Source organism: Lissotriton vulgaris, chromosome 4_1 (assembly GCF_964263255.1).
Source record: "Lissotriton vulgaris chromosome 4_1, aLisVul1.2, whole genome shotgun sequence".
Taxonomy (NCBI): domain Eukaryota; kingdom Metazoa; phylum Chordata; class Amphibia; order Caudata; family Salamandridae; genus Lissotriton; species Lissotriton vulgaris.
In genome coordinates, this window is record NC_141691.1 from 582,562,680 (window position 1) to 582,585,432 (window position 22,753).

The 22,753-nt window shown below is 43.1% G+C and overlaps 1 protein-coding gene across 1 annotated transcript in view; it reads right to left on the reverse strand.

Moving 5' to 3' along the window:
- Window positions 1–1,651: 1,651 nt before the first annotated feature.
- RP9 (RP9 pre-mRNA splicing factor) overlaps window positions 1,652–22,753 on the reverse strand; it is a 102,481-nt gene continuing 81,379 nt past the window's right edge. The window contains exon 6 of the mRNA XM_086964800.1: window positions 1,652–2,506. Within this exon, the coding sequence (XP_086820926.1) occupies window positions 2,317–2,506 (190 nt within the window). The 3' untranslated portion in view covers window positions 1,652–2,316. The remainder of the gene's footprint in view (window positions 2,507–22,753) is intronic.

Sequence of the window (22,753 nt, forward strand, 5' to 3'; positions counted from 1 at the left end):
AAAATTGATCCTAAGAGGCTCGAGAATCATCATACGTGAAAGCCTAAGACAGCGGGTCATCGAGCTCGCTCATTAAGGACACAGAGGTATCGTAGCCACCAAGAGATCCCAGCTATGCAGAGTGTGGTTTCTTCTGCTAGGTGAGTGAGTCGAGAAAGAGCTCATGGTGAGCCACATTTGCAATTGCTTGTCTCCTAAAGTAACACAGCACCCGGCGAAAATATCTGACCTGCCAACCTGTGGTTGGGAGAGGGTTGAAGTCGACGCTTTTGAGCATTTATGAAATAGACACCATCTCGTGGTAGTCATAGAGGAATATAAAGTTTTCCTTTGGTGGAAGACCTATCGTCAACAACCCATGACAAAGTCATACAAAAACTTGATATCTTTCAAAGATATCCCCAAAATTCTCAAATCCGACAACGGCCTGATGTTCAATGGCAGAGTTCACCCTTAAACACCAAAAGAGTACACCCCTGTGGCCCCAAGCCAACGGTGTAGTTGAGAGATTCATGAGCACCCTCAAGGGATCATTTAACTAGCCGCCATGAAAGGGATAAACTAAACCAAGCTTTATGTCAGTTCGTCTGGGCCTATCGATCAGCTCCTCACTGGTGAGAGTCCATCCACCTTGCTATTTGGGAGAGCGATCAGAATAAAACTATCTCAATGGACATCGGATCAATGGACCTCGGAACGATACGTGAGCACCAACAAGGTTCGAGACACCGACGCAACTCAGAAGAGGAAAATGAAAACCGATGCTGACCAGCATCATTATGTATAGGAAATGGTCTTTGATGAAGGAGACTGGGTACTGGTTAAACAGATATGAAGATTGAAAACAGATACTCCTTTTGTCACTGATCCTTTACAGGTCGTGACATATAAGGGGCATATGGTGACAGCATATCGTCATGGACAAACCATCACCCAGGACACATTACATTTTATACACCTACAGTGACGTTTGTAGAGTGTTGAAACACGTTGTGAGGTAACTTTGTCAGCAGTCCTGCTCAAGCGCCTGAAACTAAATTTCCGTTCTCTGATCAAGGTGGACCTCGAAAATCTCAGATCACAGAGCCAGCAAACACAACTAATTGAAGAGATGTGATCTTCAATGATAATAATAATAATAATAATGATGTTTACCACTTTTATTTAAAAAAGGGAGGGGATGTAGCATTGTGATACTATATGCACTAGGACCCTTGTGGTTCTGGGGCGGACTTCAGACAGGAAGTGTGTAAAATGTGGGAAGGTGTTAGGGTGTGGTTAATAAAACGTATGATGTAATGTGGCAGTGTGGGAATGTAGGCTGAAGAATAAAGATGTGTTGAACTACAGCTTCTGTGTGGTGTCCTCTATCCATGTGCTTCCGGGCTGGGGAAGTCACTACAATAGGAAACAGATACAGAGAAGACAAAATTAACCAAACCTGCCACTATAGATTAGTCCAATGTGAGCCTGGAGAGAGAAGGCTTGAATTAGTGAATTCTGCATTACAATAAAACCTAAAAACTGGGATGGACATGGATGTGGTAGAGTACCATGGAATAATAACATTTACCATACAGAACTATAGCCATATGAAAGGATGGCATTAGTGTACAATCAGAAGGATAATTATGTCATTAAAAAAAGGTGCTTCACGAGGCGCAATAAGAATCATACATTCTCTTTTTTTATATTTTTACCCAACAGAGGGTCATTTCTTTACAACTAAAGATATTCACATTTTTTTTAATATGAATAAAGAATGATTATAAAAGTTTGTTTACAACCATGGCCAGCAACTGGCAAGTTATTCATTGAAGTAGCAAAAAATATTTGTCTATTCTGCATCTTATTTTGGAGCATACATAACTATGGACACCATACGCATGCAGCACTTGAATTGGGATCCACTCACTGTGCCTAGAGCCGACTTTGTCTGGCAACTACACAAAGTCTATTCTGTTAAATACATTTCTATTGGCACAGGTTCAAAGTCTAAACATATCTAAGATATGAAACAGGACCATGATCATCCGTTGACACCTTAAGTAAGTGTGCACACTCTAGGTTAGTTAGGAAGATATATTCAAAATAACAGGGAACAGAAGTGCAGAAACATCAATCGGGGCACTTTGTTGTGTTTTCTTTCAAGCGCCACACGCTTCATTCAGATGGTCGAACCGAACAGTTGGCACAAGCCCTTTCCCCTTCCAGGCTACAGTACTGTACGGTACTAACACTTTCCACAGTTCATTACGTTCACTGTGCCGGTGAATGCTGCAGGCAGACCTAAAACAGCCTCATAACTGCTGCTTCTCAGTCTGAATCAGAGCTGCTGTTAGATTTGGCAGATTTGTGTTTCCTTTTCTTTTTCTTCTTTTTACCCTTTTTCTTTTTATCTTTCTTTTTCTTCTTCTTTTTGTGTTTTTCCTTGGCGTCTGAGCTGCTGGAACTGCTGCTTTCATCGGAGGTAGAATCCTCCAGTAATTTCTTCAGCTGTTGTATCCTTCAAAGACAGACAATGTTACTCTGAGACATGCTTCCATGAGAGCTTTTCGATGTCGAGAAGAATGTTATAGTAACACATCTTTTAACTAACATCCCTCACAAGTGTTTAAGCTCTGATAAATAAACTTTTTACTTACCTTTTACCATCCATATGTAGCTTCCCAATATTCAAAAGAAACTGAAAGAGTATGCGTTTGAGTGAATGTTGCTTTATCGTAATGTAGGAAGAGCCAATAAAATCACGCTGGTAGCAGAGGTTAGTCAAAAAGATCTGTATGGCAGGCATATGCCAAAATAGACTACAGATGCTGGAAACCGGATGTTCCTACTCGCACTTGCAGGGAAACCCCTCCCAAATCTTAAAAGCATGAAAGGCAGGGTTGGCCCATCTGAGGTCTAAATATAAAACTAGCGGGCTGCACACTGTTCATATATTAAAACATCCATCGACGTTCCTGTCGCTGGGCAGCATTCTTCAATTTGAGGCATAAATAACCACCTTCCGAACAGTTCATCGGAAAAGTCATATTCCGAATAATTCATTACAAGCATCTACTATAATGACGAAAGAGCGCTATATATATCTCTATTAACATAAATAGACCAAATGCCACCATAGGCCCGAGTTAATTAGAAATCATTAAATGAATCAATGAACATAACTGAATGCCACAGCAAGATACAAAAACTGTACAGCCAATTACTCATGAATCGGAGTACTTGGTTTAAAGTTAATACCACAGAATAGGGACATGGGTTCCAGGAGTAAGTCACTCCCAGAATTTCAACAGATGAAGAAATGGGCATCAAGGGTTCAAAACAATGAGTGCTCTCTTCCAAGAAGTGGCAGGGAGTGCTGGAGCGAATCGGAGCACTGCTGTAGAAGCTTGTGAAGCCTGCAAGTCCCTTAAGTCAGGAGACCATCGGGGCATGAAGGAGGACCAGCAATTGCTCTGCCACATGGGCTTTAGTCTACCTGTAAGAATAATGTGGGAACTGGAGTAGCTGTTGCCTACATAGCTCAGAGTAATTTTGCAGCTTGTGTGCAGCTTTAGCACATCCCACTTTTGAGTTCTGAGGGTACAGACACTCATCGCAGCAAGAGAACCTCTACCATGTTCAGTGATTTCTGATTCATGAACATTTACAGTGTGATAGCATTAATATAATTTATCTGCGTTGTGCGGTCAGGATTGGATTAGTCTATACGGCAATCAGGCAGTGCCTGACGAGCCGGTCTGACAGGTCAGTGGGTGGGACAGTTTTCTGGATGTTTCTGTGCCAGTTTGATGCTCTGGTGCGCCATTTTTGGGCCGAAGCCTACCAGACAGCACACATTGGGAACAATCGGAAAGCTACCCTGGAAATGCATTCCGCTCATTGTTTACCATTTGCTATGTAGTTTGTAATTTATATTTGTACGCTTTCTATGTATTGGCTCTATTTGTTTTAGGCTATCCAGCTCAATCTAGTTCGTCCCTTTCCTTTCTCAAACCATAATTACTGTAGTCATCCACCACTGCTCAATTTCTGTAAACGGGCCTTTAAGCATTGCTCTTATCTTGTCCCATCTGCTGTGCATTTAAATACAGGGGTCAGGCTCTGTTTTCCAGGGAGCCTGGTGTTTACTTTTCTTTCCAGGCCTTAAAAGTGAGAGGATTTATGTGACAATCATGCAGGCACCAAGGGAGTGCTTGAGGAAAACTGTACACTATTATATTTTTCTATAACACACAACAAAATGTAAATGTCTGTAAATGACCAGTGCAGATATTTTAGGATTAGACAAGCCCAAATGAAACACATTTTTGGTAAGTCTGAAGTATGGTAGAAACACATTTTAAAACAATCAAAACAAATCACACTAGGTGATGACATTTCCACACATTGTTTGTGCGCTGTATACTTTTTTCAGTGATACTGTATGACTGTGCAAGTGTAATGGTGATTTCAATTAAAAATGTGTTGTCTGTAATGTAAGTGTACTACCACATCATGTATATTCCACTCTACTCTGCACTTTACTTAAATACACTTAATTAATCTGATAATATTTAAATTTCTAAACTGTCGCAGAATATACTCTGCACCACTGTATTGTAAGCCATTCTATCACATTCCGCGCTACGACAACACTCGATGATACTTCACTCTACTCCGCAACACCCTACTCCACTCCGCTCTACGCAACACCCTATGCCACACTATGCCACTTTACTCCATTCTATTTGCGACCCACCTCTCCACTCTATTACACCCCACTCTGACACTCTATGCCACTCAACTCTACAACACTCTACTCCACTCTATACCATCCCACTCTCCTACACTACTCCACTCTGTGACAATCTACACCACTGTACTCAAAGTATCAGCCTCTACGTCACTCCACTCGACACCACTCAATGACACCAAGTCACTCCATTCTGACACTCTACACCACACCACTACCGAACACTCCACTTTACTCTACAACACTCCACTCCACTCTCCTTTAAACAACTAGCTTTTAGCCACGCTGGTGTACAAAATGGCTAAAACATATTGGCAAAGCCAACAGATCGTGCATAGGTGAGACCTATTAGATTTTCCAATGCTCGTTATTGTTTATTTCCCTGCTATTACCACAAACATTGCATGCAGCAAGCATGAATGCATACATTCTACCATACCCAGCGAAATACCTATACAGCGTGTCTTTAAAAGTTGAAAACTTCCCGATTTGCAAATGTGGCCACTTTTTAGAAAACTGATTCGCTAAACGGGTCCACTTTCAATTTGATGTCAGGGCCTGTTTTCTGCAACAGCGCAACTCTTTAGGAGGTCCCAAAAGTATTCTCTATCACCTGGGCCTTTGTGTAACCACTGCCGTCTGGAATGTGCCCGGTGCCTGATGTGATTATTAAGCGAGCTCACTTGTGACTGGGTCACACACTTCCTCTGCAAAATGTATGGCAGATTGTTGCTGGGAAATGGAACCACAAAGACTAGGATAATTTCCTGCGAGCTGCAAGGGGGAAAATCGATGCAATGATGAGCAAAGGGGGTACTAGTTTCTATTAAGTCACAGAAACCGGTTAAAAATGGTGAAAGCTGAGCTAAGAACATATTCCAGGTCGTACTTGGTCAAGATAAAATCCTTGCAGAGAGGGTAAATTTTTCTTCTGATAAGGGGACTGCATTGCAGGAGTGCACTGCAATGCCTTATGTTAAATCTAACACAAAGCCATCTTGCAACTCCAGCTCCCGCCCACTCCGAGATCTTACAGGTATTTGAGACATGCTGTATTCACTCTGTGAGCTTTACGCTCGCCTATAGGCTTGCGATTAGTTGGTTCCATTGTCACTCTCTGAATGTATCTTTCTATTTTTGCATTTTTTTCTTTTGAGGCTATGTTTTTTTAGTTTGCGTTAGTGCCTTTTTTTTCCAAATCTACTTTCAGAAGCAACCTTTTCAGTGTGTTTATCTCAGAACCGGAGAGCTTTGTTTTGTATTTTTTATTACATTTATTTGAATGGAACATTGGTTTTTTTGTTCTATATTGCGGTTGTAGGTAAATGCATTTCTCAAAGCAACCCGCACTAATGAGGGTGTAAAGGACCATTGATTACTAGCTTTAAACCGGAAAAAACAGACATCTCACAACCTTACCGGAAGCTGCACAACCTCTGTGAAATTGAGAATGGAGTTAGAAATGGTGGCACTTTAGCAACAAAAAATTTGGTCTGTTGGAGCGCTCCAAAGGTATTTTACCTGTTGTGAATTATTAAATTAACATAACTACCAAATATCTCTTTGGACAACACGTGTGATTTGGTTTAATACAACGTTGTTGTTTCTTTTTTCTCACGACTGTGAAAAACAATAACTTTAGGAAATACATCAGTGCACATGTCTGTATACTTTGATGCATTTTCAGGGTTTTACAAACCCTAGGCTCTTTTTGGTATAGCATGCAATCCCAGGATTCTAGGAAAACTCATGCAATATAAGTCATGTTTTCCTTTTTGTGTGTTTCGCTTTTATTTACCTTCCACTGCAGCATCGGTTTGTTCCTGAGCCTCTGGCTCCCTTAATTACAATGCTGGTTCAGTTTTTAAAAAGCACACAAACGAAGACAAATGTTTTAAATCTCAACTACCTACAGGTTGTTTACTGCAGAGATGCTGATCTTACTTGTTGGCAACTTTTACAACTTAACATTGGATACAAAGAGCCATGAAAACCTGACACAGCCTTTAAATTATCTAGCTCAGCACAGCAGGCCAGTCTCTATCCTGTAGTATTCCATATTTGTAACAAAGAGGTGTGAGCGCTATACACTTGCTGTCTAAAAATCATATTGGCTTATGTTTAGCACTTTGTTTCCATCAGAATTAAAACTATATTATAGGATTATGCCTCCGGGTCCTTTCTTTAAAAAAAAAACACACATACGCTCAATATTTTGAACTGTAGTAATGGGGACACAGGTACTACAAAACATAATATCAGTCTCATATTAAAGGTAAGCCGGAACGAACACCCCGCAAACCATAGCAGTGTTCTCCAGCTAAGCCGCTGCTGTATACCAGCATAACTGCCATGTGACACTTTCAACACTCCATTGTCACCACATTCTCCTCATCAAGCAGTAACAAGGACCATACACACAGACAGGACGCCATAGGCTATCCTTAGATGTCAGATTAAAATGGGGTCAAGATTAGAGCTATTGCGAAATGAAAGGTAATCTGATGGTTGAAATGCATTTTTCCTTAAGTATTTGGTTATAGAGGTTTCATTATTGAAGTGTACATAATGTTACTTGAAATTTTGCTTAGAAGGGATTTAGGGAGTGGGGTTTTCTTAATGGTATTGTAGATTCGAACACCGATCTCAAAATGACAACTTTAGTGATCAATATAATTATTCTAAGAAATGCAACTGAAAGGTAAGCAGAATTGCTGGGATTCAGACTCTTCCTGTTACATTGCGGTTCAGCTTAATTATTTGGATATATGGAATTCAGCAAAACGGAGCATGAAGAGCCACCTTTGACTCCCAGCAAGTTTGAATGCAGCTCTGACAGAGTCCGCTCTGGACAAAAAAACAACAACTTCTGGGCAGATATCTCAACAGTGCCCAGATGTTTTAAGCAATGTACTTGGAGAGATGTCAATGGGACGATTCTGCAAGTGTTGACTTGAGTAACTAGAAGCCGAAAAGTATACAGTAAATTCAAAGCTTCTTTCTCCCACAAACACTATTCAAGTTGAGATTTTGACCAGGATTGTGCTGGCCGGTGGCATTCATCTACTGAATGCAACAGAAACGCTGCTTTACCAGAGTTGAATTTACGGCCAAGGTAGGTCATTTGGACCTGAATAGACTATAGGCAGCAAGGTATTGTGCATGATTATTTTTTTGGAGGGCAATATTGGACGTAACCAATGTTAACATGAGAACACTCAAGTGGCTGCATACAGTGGGACGCACAGACCAGGAAATACTAGGGAGATCACATCGTACCACACTGCTACCAAAGCCCATTATTTTATTCATTTATCTACTGGCGTTCCTATGTACAATAGCATCCCTGCTGCACCGAAATCTAACAATTCGAAAACAGACATCCTAGTAATACAGAAAGCAGACTGTGCCATGCAACATTGTGGAAGTGGCACTCTCCTTGAGAAAGGTCAAAAAGAAGCACAACAGAATATGTAATTCTAACTTTCCTCATCGAGCTTTCAAAAATATTCCCTTAACATTCACAGAAATGGAAATATTTGTGAAAGAAAACTTAGGGAACAAAACATTTTTAGGTGATCACTAAACTGCTGAGAAACAATATCAGTTGCTTCTCATCAGTGAGAGGAAGACAGCGCATTAGAGAGTAAACGCTTGCATTTAATGCCTTTCCAGAAATGACTTTGCCAAGGTCCATTCTCGGGAATAATCACTAGCAGAGCAGAATAGCAGAGCAGATTTATTCCAGTGCACTATCACGATGTAGGCCCATCCCTATCGCGATCCAACTGACCAAAACCTTCTCAATGGCACCATCCAATGACCTCAGGAGGCTCTAAATAATAAAGAAAACAGACCACACACCTCAACCCCTTTACAATAGAAAAAAAGACAAGAAAAAAAGCAAGAAGAATGCAGCAACTCTCTGGTTATGTAAAATAAGTAAAGATAGCTGTGCAGAATTGAATGCAACAACCTACTCAGGAGAAGTTGAAAAACAAATAAACAATACAGTTATAAAAGGAACAGGGAATCACATGAAGTTCAGCTCAATGCATATGAAAGAGCTGAACCTGAACAAGTTAATACATTTAATTTAAAGAGGAGATATAACTTAGCCCTTCACCTTAAAGGGAAGATAGAATATAATCCTTCACATAAATGATCAGGCTTCCCTCTGGGCCAGTAAACATAATGTCGTTGGTGCAAAGCGGGCCCAAGAGACCTATCAGCCTGTGTCCGGACCTCTTATTCTCTCTCTTTCACACAACGCCTATCATCAAACCATGTATACTTCTTCTGGTAGTTCTTCTTCCTTTAAGAGTGGTCTCTTCCACCAATCACATCCATTCAGCCCCGATTCTTAAGCACAACAGATTAAGCTTAGTACCAGCCAAGTACCAGCCAAGTGCTTCATCAAGCAAAGGAAAGGAAATCCTTCATGACACTATTGAGTTTGTTACGCTGTGCTCACAATTACCTTGAGAAGGACTCCATTCCAGTACGGTCTGTCTACGCACACGTTCTTCATCTAATTACACATCCTGCTGGCTTGGAGTGAAAAAAGCACCATCTTACAAAAAGCAATGGATAGGTTGCAAAGGAAATGTAATCTCCTGTGAGGCAAATTCAACACTATTGTCTGTAACTATTTCCTTAGTTATTCATTCACAAAGATACACACACCTTAAGTACACCAAAATACTCTTCAAATGACAGAACCCCTACAACTCAGAGTGGCTCATTTAAGCAGGGGTCAATAACTAAAATGGACTCAAAACATCCAGGCATAGCTATGACCACAGTTCAACAGGCACATCAAAAGGTGACACTACCTTGAAAATGTAATTTCCGGTACATTGGATACAATCCCCGATTACGCCTTCCACCTGCCTTTACATTCTGGGCCACCAATATCACTTTCTCATGCTACCTTTAGTGTGAATTCTCGTCAAACATCCTTCGTGGGCCAGATTAATGATTTTTGCCCATGCTGTATTGGGGTACCAGCCAATCATCACAATATATTCTCTGCAATCTTCAGCTCATTTCTCACATTCCAATTGACGTCTAAAGTTTTAAATAAGGCAGCAAAATTCGACCACCTTCTTGCAACATACATCATAACCTGAAGAGACCCCTTGAAAAGGGCTACTCCTTCCAAACCCAAAGCTATTTGTTCGATTCACCTTACTAGTGATCAGCATCCAAAATTACAGATTTCTCCATGGGGACTATAGCCCAAAAACAAGCTACCGCATTTTTAATTCCAGGTACGTACTGCACACGGGGCAATGAATTGCAATATTCCCTTCACCCACTGGTTAAGCTGGTGGTGTGGAATTGTTGGGGGAAATTACTCTCTCAGCACCTCTGCAGGTAAAAGTCGGGGCTACAGGTCGGTACTCACATCACACAGAAATCCCCCCCAAAAAATCTAAATGGTGCAAAGAATTCCATTCATCCGCTCTACTGAGTAAGAATGAAGCAAATGCAATCACCTTCTCTCCATTTACCATTTGGAACAAAACTGCTCCTATCCCTTTCAAGCCGGCAACAGAGGCTAACGCAAATTCATTCTGAGGAATTGAATGGCACATTGTTGTATGACAAACAATATCAAGGGGCCTAGAATCAGAAATACAAAGAGTATGCAGCTCCTACTCGCAAGAGGGAGGGGGAAGAGCCAGGCTCGAGTTGTCTACACTAATGAGGGGAGCGTTGGTTCCTCCTGTTGGATTTTAGGGCCCTCTCACACCCAGCTGGGTGTCATGCTTCATCATAGAGTGTGCTCCTCGTCAGGTCGGCGCTGCAATACCCGACAGGCTCCCTTTGAGGGGCTCTTTGGCGGAGATCTTTTATTTCAAAACGCAGTAAGGTGCCATGGAGTGAGGGATCTAAGTAGTGTAGATGAGGCATAAATATTTGCCCAGCTCTTATCTCAGTGTCTCTTTTTCTTAACAAATGTTTATTGGTGTACATGTGCACATAACATAAGCGGAAGAAAGTACAGCGACAAGTAGCAATAAGCAATACAAATAACCGGTCAGTCCCTGCCTGAAGTTTGCCGTGAATAAGTACCTATACATTTTAGGTATAAAGAAACAGTAAACAACCAACCGTCCACCCCCATTTCTCTCAGTGGCTTAATCATGAGATTTAGCACTCTTATACCTTTAAGCCTAACAGGTTTTGGTTTGCTTTAAATAGACGTTTGTGCTTAAAGTATTTAAGAAATCTCAACTTCTCGCTCAAAAAAGTCTGCAAACTTCTTAACAATGTCATCAGCGTCACAGATCAAACCTGATCCGAGGTGATACGGAGATCCCTCTTATGCCTCTCCGCCTGACCATGTACACTTTCCCAAAAGTCTCTTTCTTTAAATATAATGGACATGACAGTAAAATTTATCAAATAAATCCTACTTCTACCACATCCCCAGTAATGATAAAGTGGAAGCGATGCAGTCTTCTCATCACAAATGATCTTTTCCCCACTGTCGCTGCCAATAGAGTAAACAGCAAATCTAAGCCAGACAAGACCGTCACAGATTTTCCTCCCACTCTGACACAATAAGCATTTACTATCCACTACCCTATCAACTTGAGCCACAATTGTCTATGTTATGGGGACTAACATGCTAAATCAGTTTCTGGATACCATCCAATGCATCCTCTAAATTCTGTCCTTTACCACATTTGAAAACTCACAAAATGTGCTTCTTTACTACATATACATATGGCAATAGAGGCATAACAGATTACACTGTTGCATAGGGGTCCATGATTCCTACACTCACATGTGTTTAGATTTTCTACTGGCATTTGACTTTATGTACTTTACACCAACGTTCTATACTACATGCTTACTAATCTCACCCACACTCTTGGACACATCGTTCCAAACACTATATTCGATGGCCCACTCCTCTTCTCCTTGACCCAACCCGAGGTGTGCTCCATCCCTTCCACAACATCAACAACCTACTGCTGATGGGGTTACTGATCAAACTTACACAGGCACAGGACACATTCAGGATTACCCTAGACTTGCTTTTACATTACTCCACATTAGCTAATTCTGCTTGGGAAACATAGACTGGAGTCCTCAAGGAACCAGACACATCAAGAACACTGCAGGCCATGAGGGACAGGCAGGGGTTGTAGATTAGTTTCAAGTCTATATTGTACACTACAAACAGGCATGGGGAAGACACCCTTTTAGGTCAAAACATCTGTGGCAGGATGACTTATGGGAGCCCCTCACTGATAAACACTGGAAGGTGGCATGCTCCCAGGTTTCAAAGTAATGCTCAATTTAAGATCATGCATTTACATTTTTACATTGCACCTACATCACGCTCTAAAAGCTTAATAGTATATATATATATATATATCCTGAAAGGTCCTCAGTGTGCCTGAAATTTGGGGAATTATAAGCCTCCTTCCAACGCATGATTTGGTTGTTTGAAATAGTATGTGAATACAGGAGGAAAGTAGCAGACCTGCTACTATCAGTTATGCGTGATATAATCCTAAAATCTGTCAAGCACTGCCTGAATGGTTTTATACGAAGGCCAAGAAAGGGAAGATGAGGTTCAAAGTGCCATGTCTGGGGACTGTGCTGGCCAAGTGCCAACATTTTCAGTGACTACACATCAGACTGCACCTGAGGCATAATCGATGTGTTGGAATGAGCCATAGCAGAGTAATTATATATGAAGTTAAGAAGGGATGAAGGTGCAGCAGCTGATGTACTAGAATGGTCCGAGACCTATAACTTAATATAAATGGAATGAATCAAACCATAATTGATTAGAGAGCATATACAATTAGTCGCTGCTCAACTCAACTAATGAAGAAACATAAGAATTGGCAACAACAACACCACGGTCCAAGAATATATGCAATATTTTAATCTATTGTCATATATAGCATTTGTATTGCAAATTACAAATTTTTATGTATTTTTTGTTTTAATATATACATCTAGAATTATAATAGTAGTTGCCCCATATAGAGCGTGCAGTAGAAAAGGGGTGTCAAAGAAAGTGCCAGTGATAAGGTGAAAAAGAGAAAAAGAAATCACACAAAGTTAATAGAAACAACAATTTCTGCTTTTTCAAAAAAATGCCAGCCAGTAAGTGCTGGATCAGAGAACCTGACCACAATCAAATAGTCCAAAAAGGCTTCTTAATCATTGTTAATAGACATAAGATGTAACCATTGTCTGCACTATATCACAAGGGGAGGATATAGGTAGTGGTCCAGGTATTAGACAAAGTGTCGACGTTTCGACTCGTCTTACGGCCTTGCGGTCAGTTGTGCCTGGGCCATGCGAGTCTTCTTCAGGACATAAAAGATGGGGCAACGCAGGGTATCTTGTTGACCCTGTAAAAATATGAACGGACCGTAAGAATTGGGGGTGCTGCCTAATTAATGAAATGAGAACAGGGGTATAAAAATAGCTTACCCTGTTGATGAAGTAGTGGTCGTATTTTACTCAAGTAGGGATTATTTCATGCAGTCCAGTGGCTTCTATTGAAAGCCCAGATACCAAAAACCTGGATTAGAAAAATATATAATGGAGGACCTATGTAATGATTGTATATATGGTCCTATGATCACAGTCATAACCAGGTCAAACATAAATGTTACCTGCACAATGAATCTGATGGGTGTATGTTCCCAGGTGAATTTCAAAGTTACCACGAGGCTGTAATAATCCATAACATACCCAAATTAGTAAAGGTTGAGTTGAGTGAAGAAAATGAATTATCAATATAACTAAGTAAATTGGGCTCACCAGATAGTCAGAGTCCAAAGATTCAATCAAGAGGGTACTGTGTGCAGCTATTGTTAAAATCCTCAAACTGTGGAGAATAATAAAATGAAGCAATAGATGTAATAGCTTCCAAAAAGAAGCATGTGTGCAATTTAGATAAAATTATATATACACAAGGCATATTGGTTACCTTGTTCCATGGATTTTGGTCCTATTAATGGCATCCCAAATCAGTGGTTTAGAGGGTCAAACGTAAACCCACTGAGCCGATTTCAATCGCAATCGTCAACTCCCTTGGATGGAGCTGTAAAATTAAATTGAAAAGGGGGGTTGCATATACGTTTAAATTGAGCCCGCCGGCAAGCGCTATCAGGACAAACTAAGTGCGCTTACCGGTATCACAGTCAGGGCTTCCCAATCGCCAACGCGCCTCCAAGCGTTAGAGTGGCAGCAGCTCACTCCTGAACGCTAGCGTCTCACCGAGGCGCCAAAATCCTCAGCCTGCGTGAGTAGCCGGTTGCCACTAGCCTTGCTTTCTTCAGGACCTATTAAATACAGCTACTGCAAACAAAGAAACCCAACGTGACAGATAAGTAAAATGTAGTGTAGGAACGACACAGAAAAGTCACCTGAACCTCCAGGTTGTGTCTGTTCCAGATCTCTTCATACACTCAGCGGTGGGCTGAAATAAAAAGCATGGCGTGAGCTAATCCCCCCATACCTGTCTGAGACAAGCCTGTCTAGTATACCTGGTGCGATTTATCCACATAGGTGTAGTCCATGACTTGGACTCTGAACAGGCACACTGACCAAATTAGTGTAAAATACAAATCGTGGAAATTGAAGCATTTCAAGTTTCACAGGGTACTTCTTACCTGATTAGTAAGAAGTATACACCTCACCTCGCCTGGCTGCGGCTCAGGACTGGTGAAGCACCGCTCTAAAAAAGGGTGAGTAAATTCAAAAACAAGAATCATTCACCGTATCATGCCTGGACTTGATCAATGAGAGCACTTGTCATAGCTAGATGCTAGCAGTTAGAGTGTAGCGGTGGAGAATGTCATAACCGCTTGTACACAGAATATATTTCATGTTGCATATTACCCTTAGCTGCAGAACCCATTGCCAACTGAGCTCTGCCAAAACGTAGGACCCTCTAATGTCCGTAACAATGCGAATAACATTGCGTGCCCCATGGGTGAAGGACTGTTAATGCGTGGAACAAAAAGACCCAAAGAGCCCGTTAGTAACGGATCGCATGCTCAAGAGTGCGTGCTGTGGCTCTAAAAACGCGTGCTGTAGCTCTGAAAGCGCTGCGCGCACTCACCTATCCGTCGGTACTTCCTAGCGGCATCTGTGCCGTCTGGGGAGGTGCCGGCGGTGTGTTGTTGAGGGGATTATATGACGCGTGCCCTCATTGGTCCCTGACGCTCACGTGACGCGCCATTCAATGCGTCATGCGTCAGTGATGCAACGGAGTACCTGATAGGGGCAGCGTCCCGGCTAGGTAACCAATAGCGATCCTAGTCAATATAAACAAAAACCTGGAGCTTAATCCCACGGGAATAGAAGTAAGAGTTATATTAAATTGTGTAATCAACCCAGATTCAGGGTAGTGCAACCGCACGAACAGAGTAAAGGGCATCGTTTTTGACACCTAGATTAAACAGGGCTAGCCACAACAGCGGAATCCTTGGTCTCACAAAGGTGACAAGGAAAATTATGACCATGTCAGAAGTCATACGGTAGAGGACATAGCAGGCAAAAGGAAAAGTGTTGATATGAAGCGCAGTCTCCCAGGGGTGTAACTGTGGGATGAAACAGATGTCATATTGGCATTAAATGAATTGCCCAATGGCCTAAAGGTGTGTATACGTTGGATGACCATTAGGGCATATTAACAAAGTCCGATCGCCATGCTGAGTCAAAAGCACAACAAGGGGATGATTCAAAACGAGGACCAGGGGATGTCAATGCTGGCCCATCTTAAACTCAGGACCACATTCTATTTTACAACCATTATTCTCCTTCAAAAGGGGACCCAATCTGCGGGACAGAATGGTACACACCAGACCCCCTGGTGAGACTCCGAGAGCTGTAGGTACCCTTTGGGATCTACCCCCTGTGTCTGGCCACCATACTCTGTTCGTGCGGTTGCACTACCCTGAATCTGGGTTGATTACACAATTTAATATAACTCTTACTTCTATTCCCGTGGGATTAAGCTCCAGGTTTTTGTTTATATTGACTAGGATCGCTATTGGTTACCTAGCCGGGACGCTGCCCCTATCAGGTACTCCGTTGCATCACTGACGCATGACGCATTGAATGGCGCGTCACGTGAGCGTCAGGGACCAATGAGGGCACGCGTCATATAATCCCCTCAACAACACACCGCCGGCACCTCCCCAGACGGCACAGATGCCGCTAGGAAGTACCGACGGATAGGTGAGTGCGCGCAGCGCTTTCAGAGCTACAGCACGCGTTTTTAGAGCCACAGCACGCACTCTTGAGCATGCGATCCGTTACTAACGGGCTCTTTGGGTCTTTTTGTTCCACGCATTAACAGTCCTTCACCCATGGGGCACGCAGTGTTATTCGCATTGTTACGGACATTAGAGGGTCCTACGTTTTGGCAGAGCTCAGTTGGCAATGGGTCCTGCAGCTAAGGGTAATATGCAACATGAAATATATTCTGTGTACAAGCGGTTATGACATTCTCCACCGCTACACTCTAACTGCTAGCATCTAGCTATGACAAGTGCTCTCATTGATCAAGTCCAGGCATGATACGGTGAATGATTCTTGTTTTTGAATTTACTCACCCTTTTTTAGAGCGGTGCTTCACCAGTCCTGAGCCGCAGCCAGGCGAGGTGAGGTGTATACTTCTTACTAATCAGGTAAGAAGTACCCTGTGAAACTTGAAATGCTTCAATTTCCACGATTTGTATTTTACACTAATTTGGTCAGTGTGCCTGTTCAGAGTCCAAGTCATGGACTACACCTATGTGGATAAATCGCACCAGGTATACTAGACAGGCTTGTCTCAGACAGGTATGGGGGGGATTAGCTCACGCCATGCTTTTTATTTCAGCCCACCGCTGAGTGTATGAAGAGATCTGGAACAGACACAACCTGGAGGTTCAGGTGACTTTTCTGTGTCGTTCCTACACTACATTTTACTTATCTGTCACGTTGGGTTTCTTTGTTTGCAGTAGCTGTATTTAATAGGTCCTGAAGAAAGCAAGGCTAGTGGCCAGTTTTGCTGAAACATGTCGACCACGTCACACCACTAGACAGGTTATAAATTCACCCTGTCTTGGCTATTTTTAATATTGGTGCTAGGAGTTATACCTCATTAAATTAGTTTTTGCTCCTTAAAACCAATTTTATTCACCCTCTTATATTTACCCTGGTTTTTTCTTGCACTGCACACTACACCTTTTTCCAACCCTGTCAGTTACTTTACCAACACATATGGTCTCAACCATAACACCAACACTTACTGACTAACAGGAAGACCTACCCCTTTCTGCTAAAACACCAAGATCTGGTACAGTGTTGGTCCTCGGAGCCCCAAATGATGAAGGGCGGTTCCGAGTGGTGACTGATGGGAGCCAGAGACCAGATACTGATCTTGATCTGGCATATTTTATAGCCCTTGCCCCTTAGTCATATGGCCAGTGGGAGCGCTACACCTGTTCTGTCTTTGACAATTAGCCTGTCTCACTTTTGACCCTCTGATACTCTCTTGTGATTACTGTTAGGTGGGCATGTATTCAGAGCTGGTCATTAAACTGCCCATGGGTCCCCTTTACTGTATGTGTTTTGGATGTTTGTGAGCAGTCGCTAGACTGCGGACCCCTGTGTTTTTGAGTGTATTGATCTTGAACAGACTACACTTTCTCCACCCTCAAGTGGGTGGGTTTTCGCTCTATGTAGTGCCTGGACACGGTTCTTTTCTGAGCACACCCAGTCCAGCTAGAATGGCGGAAAATCATGGTCTGTCATTTGATGATGCAGACCTTCAGTTAGCCCTAGCCGATTTCCCGGACTTACTAGACGTCACACCCCTAACAGTTGTGACTAGTGAAGAGGAATGGGGGAAGCTGTTAGCCCTTAAGAAATCCATGACCAGAACATCTCTACATGGAACCATCATGGCCCAGTACCTACGCAATGATTGTGCCCCCACTGGGCTTATAGTTACCAATGCCCCCAGACTATTTCTAAATGACAAAGAGTTCTTGAAAAACTGGGCTATGATTGCCTGGCGCTGCACGAGGGATTGGCTGATCTTGATTATCAAGACTTCCAAATCCGCAGCTGATGCCATATTGATCGAAATACAGATCACCGAATCCAAAATTAAAGCTACCCTCTCAGATAAAATCTTTCGGAAGAAAAAAGAGGAGTCTGACAAAAGTAATAGCGATTACAAAGACCATATCCTTTTTACCAAAATGGAAAAATTTAAGAAGGACCTTGAGAAATTCAAATTTGAAAGAGTGTACCCCTACACCAGCGATTCGTATGTCCCACCAGTATACAATTCCAATAGTCGCAAAACTAGCTCTAACTATGGTACTTCTGACTCAGATGGGAGCTCCACTGGTAGTGATTCGGGTAGTGACAATCAATCCAGACCTAGCAGGGGTCGAGGTAGAAGAAACTTTAATCAGTCTTGGAGAGGTAACCAACACAATCAGGGCCCACAACAGTGGTGGCCACCGAACCCGTGGCAGTATGGGGCTCCCAATTTTCCTCCCAACCAACAGATTCCCTTCCAACCTCCCATGGGTCCTTTCCCTCCCAATTTTCCACCAGCCTTCCCCACCAACTTTAATGGGCAGCCTTTTTTAGGGTATGGCCACGGCAGGTCACGGGGCAGAAGGAGAGGACAGTCCATAACCAAAACACCAGTACAACCACAACCCCAAGTACAGTTCAACTCTCCGCCGACAACGAGCTCGACTCGGAATTTACGGAGTGCCACGGCCAAGAACAAAGAACAGACCCCCACGGAGACAGCATCGTGATCAATCTGAGTAGCCGCACACTCACTCAGATCGAGCAAACGGCTCTCAACAGAGGACTGGGCTTTGTTCCAACATACAGAAACGAACATTTTGAAACTCGTGTGGAATTGGCAAAATTTATCAGAAAGGTGCGACTACACTTCTTCTTTATGGACAAAGAGAAATCGGACCAGGAAGAAGTAATGACCAACACTGGATTAAGACCAAAATCAACGTTCAATCCACCCACTCATCTTATGCCAGCGAATGTCCTGGCTTTTGAGCAGGCGATTGAAAGGGACATCGATGAGCTCTTCAAACACGACAGAAAAACCTTTTGTAATCTCCCTAAGGCTGAGCACCAGGCTCTTAAATCTTTATCGGCTGATAAATCCATAACGATAAAGCCAGCCGATAAGGGAGGAGCAATCGTCGTCCTCGACACTGAGACATACAGGGCTGAATGCCTTCGCCAATTAAGCGATGTCAGATCTTATCACCTCCTGGACCAAGACCCCACAGCAGATCTGCAGAGGACGATTCGCAATATGACAGAAGAGGCAGTGAGCGAAGGATGGGTAACTGAGCCAGAGGCCCAGTTCCTCAATACTGAACATCCGGTGACTCCTTACTTTTATATACTACCTAAAGTACATAAGGAGAAACGCCCACCTCCAGGTAGACCCATCATTTCGGGCATTGGGTCCGTTCTGGAACCCCTATCCACGTTTGTCGACCACTTTTTACGCCCCATGGTCCAAACTATGCCAACCTACCTCAAGGACACCACCGACGTCTTACGCATATTACCTGACCTCGATTTTGACATCAATACGGACCTATTGGTCTCGTTTGATGTAGAGGCGTTATACACCTCTATACCCCAGGACGAAACCCTGGAGGTCATTCATTCCTTACTGGACACCACCGAGAGAGATACCATCACCCCAGTACATTTTATCATGGCTTGTGCCACCTTAGCCATGAAGAAGAACTTCTTCCAGTTCAAAGATAACATCTATTTACAAGTGTCTGGAACGAGCATGGGGAGCGTTTATGCCCCCAGCCTGGCAAACCTCTACGTGCACTATTTCGAACAGCGGTTTGTCCTTAATGAGTCCAATCCATATCGTGAACAGATAAGAACATGGAGACGATATATTGATGATATTTTGGTGGTGTGGCGGGGCTCCAGAGACAGCTGTCAAGACTTCCTGGGTTGGTTGAATAGCAGGAATGCCTTTTTACGTTTCACCGTTGAGATTGGCGAAAACAAGCTAGCCTTTCTTGATCTCATGATTAAAGCCACGTCCACGGGTTTAGAATCCGAATTGTACAGGAAGCCTATGTCCAGGAACTCTCTGTTGTTATATGACAGTCACCATCCCAAGTCCTTGCGGGACAATCTTCCGTTTGGACAGTTCCTGCGAGTCCAAAGAAACTGTTCCACTAACACTGCTTTCGGAACGCATTCCACTGCACTTAAAAGCCAGCTTGTCGCAAGAAAATACCCTCCCCGTCTGGTACATCGAGCTTTGAAACGTGCCAGCAACAACAATAGGGAAGCACTTTTAGAACCTACCACTCCGAAAGCACCCCTTGAAAGGCTAACCTTTGTACACACCTTTGGCACACTGTCCCACAGTATTAAGAAAGCGGTTAAGAAACGCTGGCCCATCTTAAACTCAGGACCACATTCTATTTTACAACCATTATTCTCCTTCAAAAAGGGACCCAATCTGCGGGACAGAATGGTACACACCAGACCCCCTGGTGAGACTCCGAGAGCTGTAGGTACCCTTTGGGATCTACCCCCTGTGTCTGGCCACCATCCTTGTGGCACTTGCCAATCATGTGCCCAAACGTCCAGGACAAATGAGATAGACATCGGGACTTCTAGGCCTTGGAGACAACTGAAGTTCACGAACTGCAACAGCGATAAACTAATCTATCTCATAACCTGCCCTTGTCAGCTTAGATATGTAGGGATGACCACCCGCAAAATAAAGGTGCGGCTATCTGAGCACAGAAGTACCATTAATTGCAGGAGACAAGCTACCAAACTCACTAACCATTTCATCACGCAAAATCACACACCCACGTCCTTTAAATGGACGGTCTTGGAGAAACCATTCATTCCGTCCCATATCACCAATGTGAGCGATTTCTTACATAAGAAAGAACAGAAATGGGTACTAAGGTTGGGGACCGACCGCACGGGGCTGAATGATGACATCCCCTGGTCCTCGTTTTGAATCATCCCCTTGTTGTGCTTTTGACTCAGCATGGCGATCAGACTTTGTTAATATGCCCTAATGGTCATCCAACGTATACACACCTTTAGGCCATTGGGCAATTCATTTGATGCCAATATGACATCTGTTTCATCCCACAGTTACACCCCTGGGAGACTGCGCTTCATATCAACACTTTTCCTTTTGCCTGCTATGTCCTCTACCGTATGACTTCTGACATGGTCATAATTTTCCTTGTCACCTTTGTGAGACCAAGGATTCCGCTGTTGTGGCTAGCCCTGTTTAATCTAGGTGTCAAAAACGATGCCCTTTACTCTGTTCGTGCGGTTGCACTACCCTGAATCTGGGTTGATTACACAATTTAATATAACTCTTACTTCTATTCCCGTGGGATTAAGCTCCAGGTTTTTGTTTATATTGACTAGGATCGCTATTGGTTACCTAGCCGGGACGCTGCCCCTATCAGGTACTCCGTTGCATCACTGACGCATGACGCATTGAATGGCGCGTCACGTGAGCGTCAGGGACCAATGAGGGCACGCGTCATACAATCCCCTCAACAACACACCGACGGCACCTCCCCAGACGGCACAGATGCCGCTAGGAAGTACCGACTGATAGGTGAGTGCGCGCAGCGCTTTCAGAGCTACAGCACGCGTTTTTAGAGCCACAGCACGCACTCTTGAGCATGCGATCCGTTACTAACGGGCTCTTTGGGTCTTTTTGTTCCACGCATTAACAGTCCTTCACCCATGGGGCACGCAGTGTTATTCGCATTGTTACGGACATTAGAGGGTCCTACGTTTTGGCTGAGCTCAGTTGGCAATGGGTCCTGCAGCTAAGGGTAATATGCAACATGAAATATATTCTGTGTACAAGCGGTTATGACATTCTCCACCGCTACACTCTAACTGCTAGCATCTAGCTATGTCAAGTGCTCTCATTGATCAAGTCCAGGCATGATACGGTGAATGATTCTTGTTTTTGAATTTACTCACCCTTTTTTAGAGCGGTGCTTCACCAGTCCTGAGCCGCAGCCAGGCGAGGTGAGGTGTATACTTCTTACTAATCAGGTAAGAAGTACCCTGTGAAACTTGAAATGCTTCAATTTCCACGATTTGTATTTTACACTAATTTGGTCAGTGTGCCTGTTCAGAGTCCAAGTCATGGACTACACCTATGTGGATAAATCGCACCAGGTATACTAGACAGGCTTGTCTCAGACAGGTATGGGGGGATTAGCTCACGCCATGCTTTTTATTTCAGCCCACCGCTGAGTGTATGAAGAGATCTGGAACAGACACAACCTGGAGGTTCAGGTGACTTTTCTGTGTCGTTCCTACACTACATTTTACTTATCTGTCACGTTGGGTTTCTTTGTTTGCAGTAGCTGTATTTAATAGGTCCTGAAGAAAGCAAGGCTAGTGGCCAGTTTTGCTGAAACATGTCGACCACGTCACACCACTAGACAGGTTATAAATTCACCCTGTCTAGGCTATTTTTTAATATTGGTGCTAGGAGTTATACCTCATTAAATTAGTTTTTGCTCCTTAAAACCAATTTTATTCACCCTCTTATATTTACCCTGGTTTTTTCTTGCACTGCACACTACACCTTTTTCCAACCCTGTCAGTTACTTTACCAACACATATGGTCTCAACCATAACACCAACACTTACTGACTAACAGGAAGACCTACCCCTTTCTGCTAAAACACCAAGATCTGGTACAGTGTTGGTCCTCGGAGCCCCAAATGATGAAGGGCGGTTCCGAGTGGTGACTGATGGGAGCCAGAGACCAGATACTGATCTTGATCTGGCATATTTTATAGCCCTTTCCCCTTAGTCATATGGCCAGTGGGAGCGCTACACCTGTTCTGTCTTTGACAATTAGCCTGTCTCACTTTTGACCCTCTGATACTCTCTTGTGATTACAATAAACTAAACTAAACAACA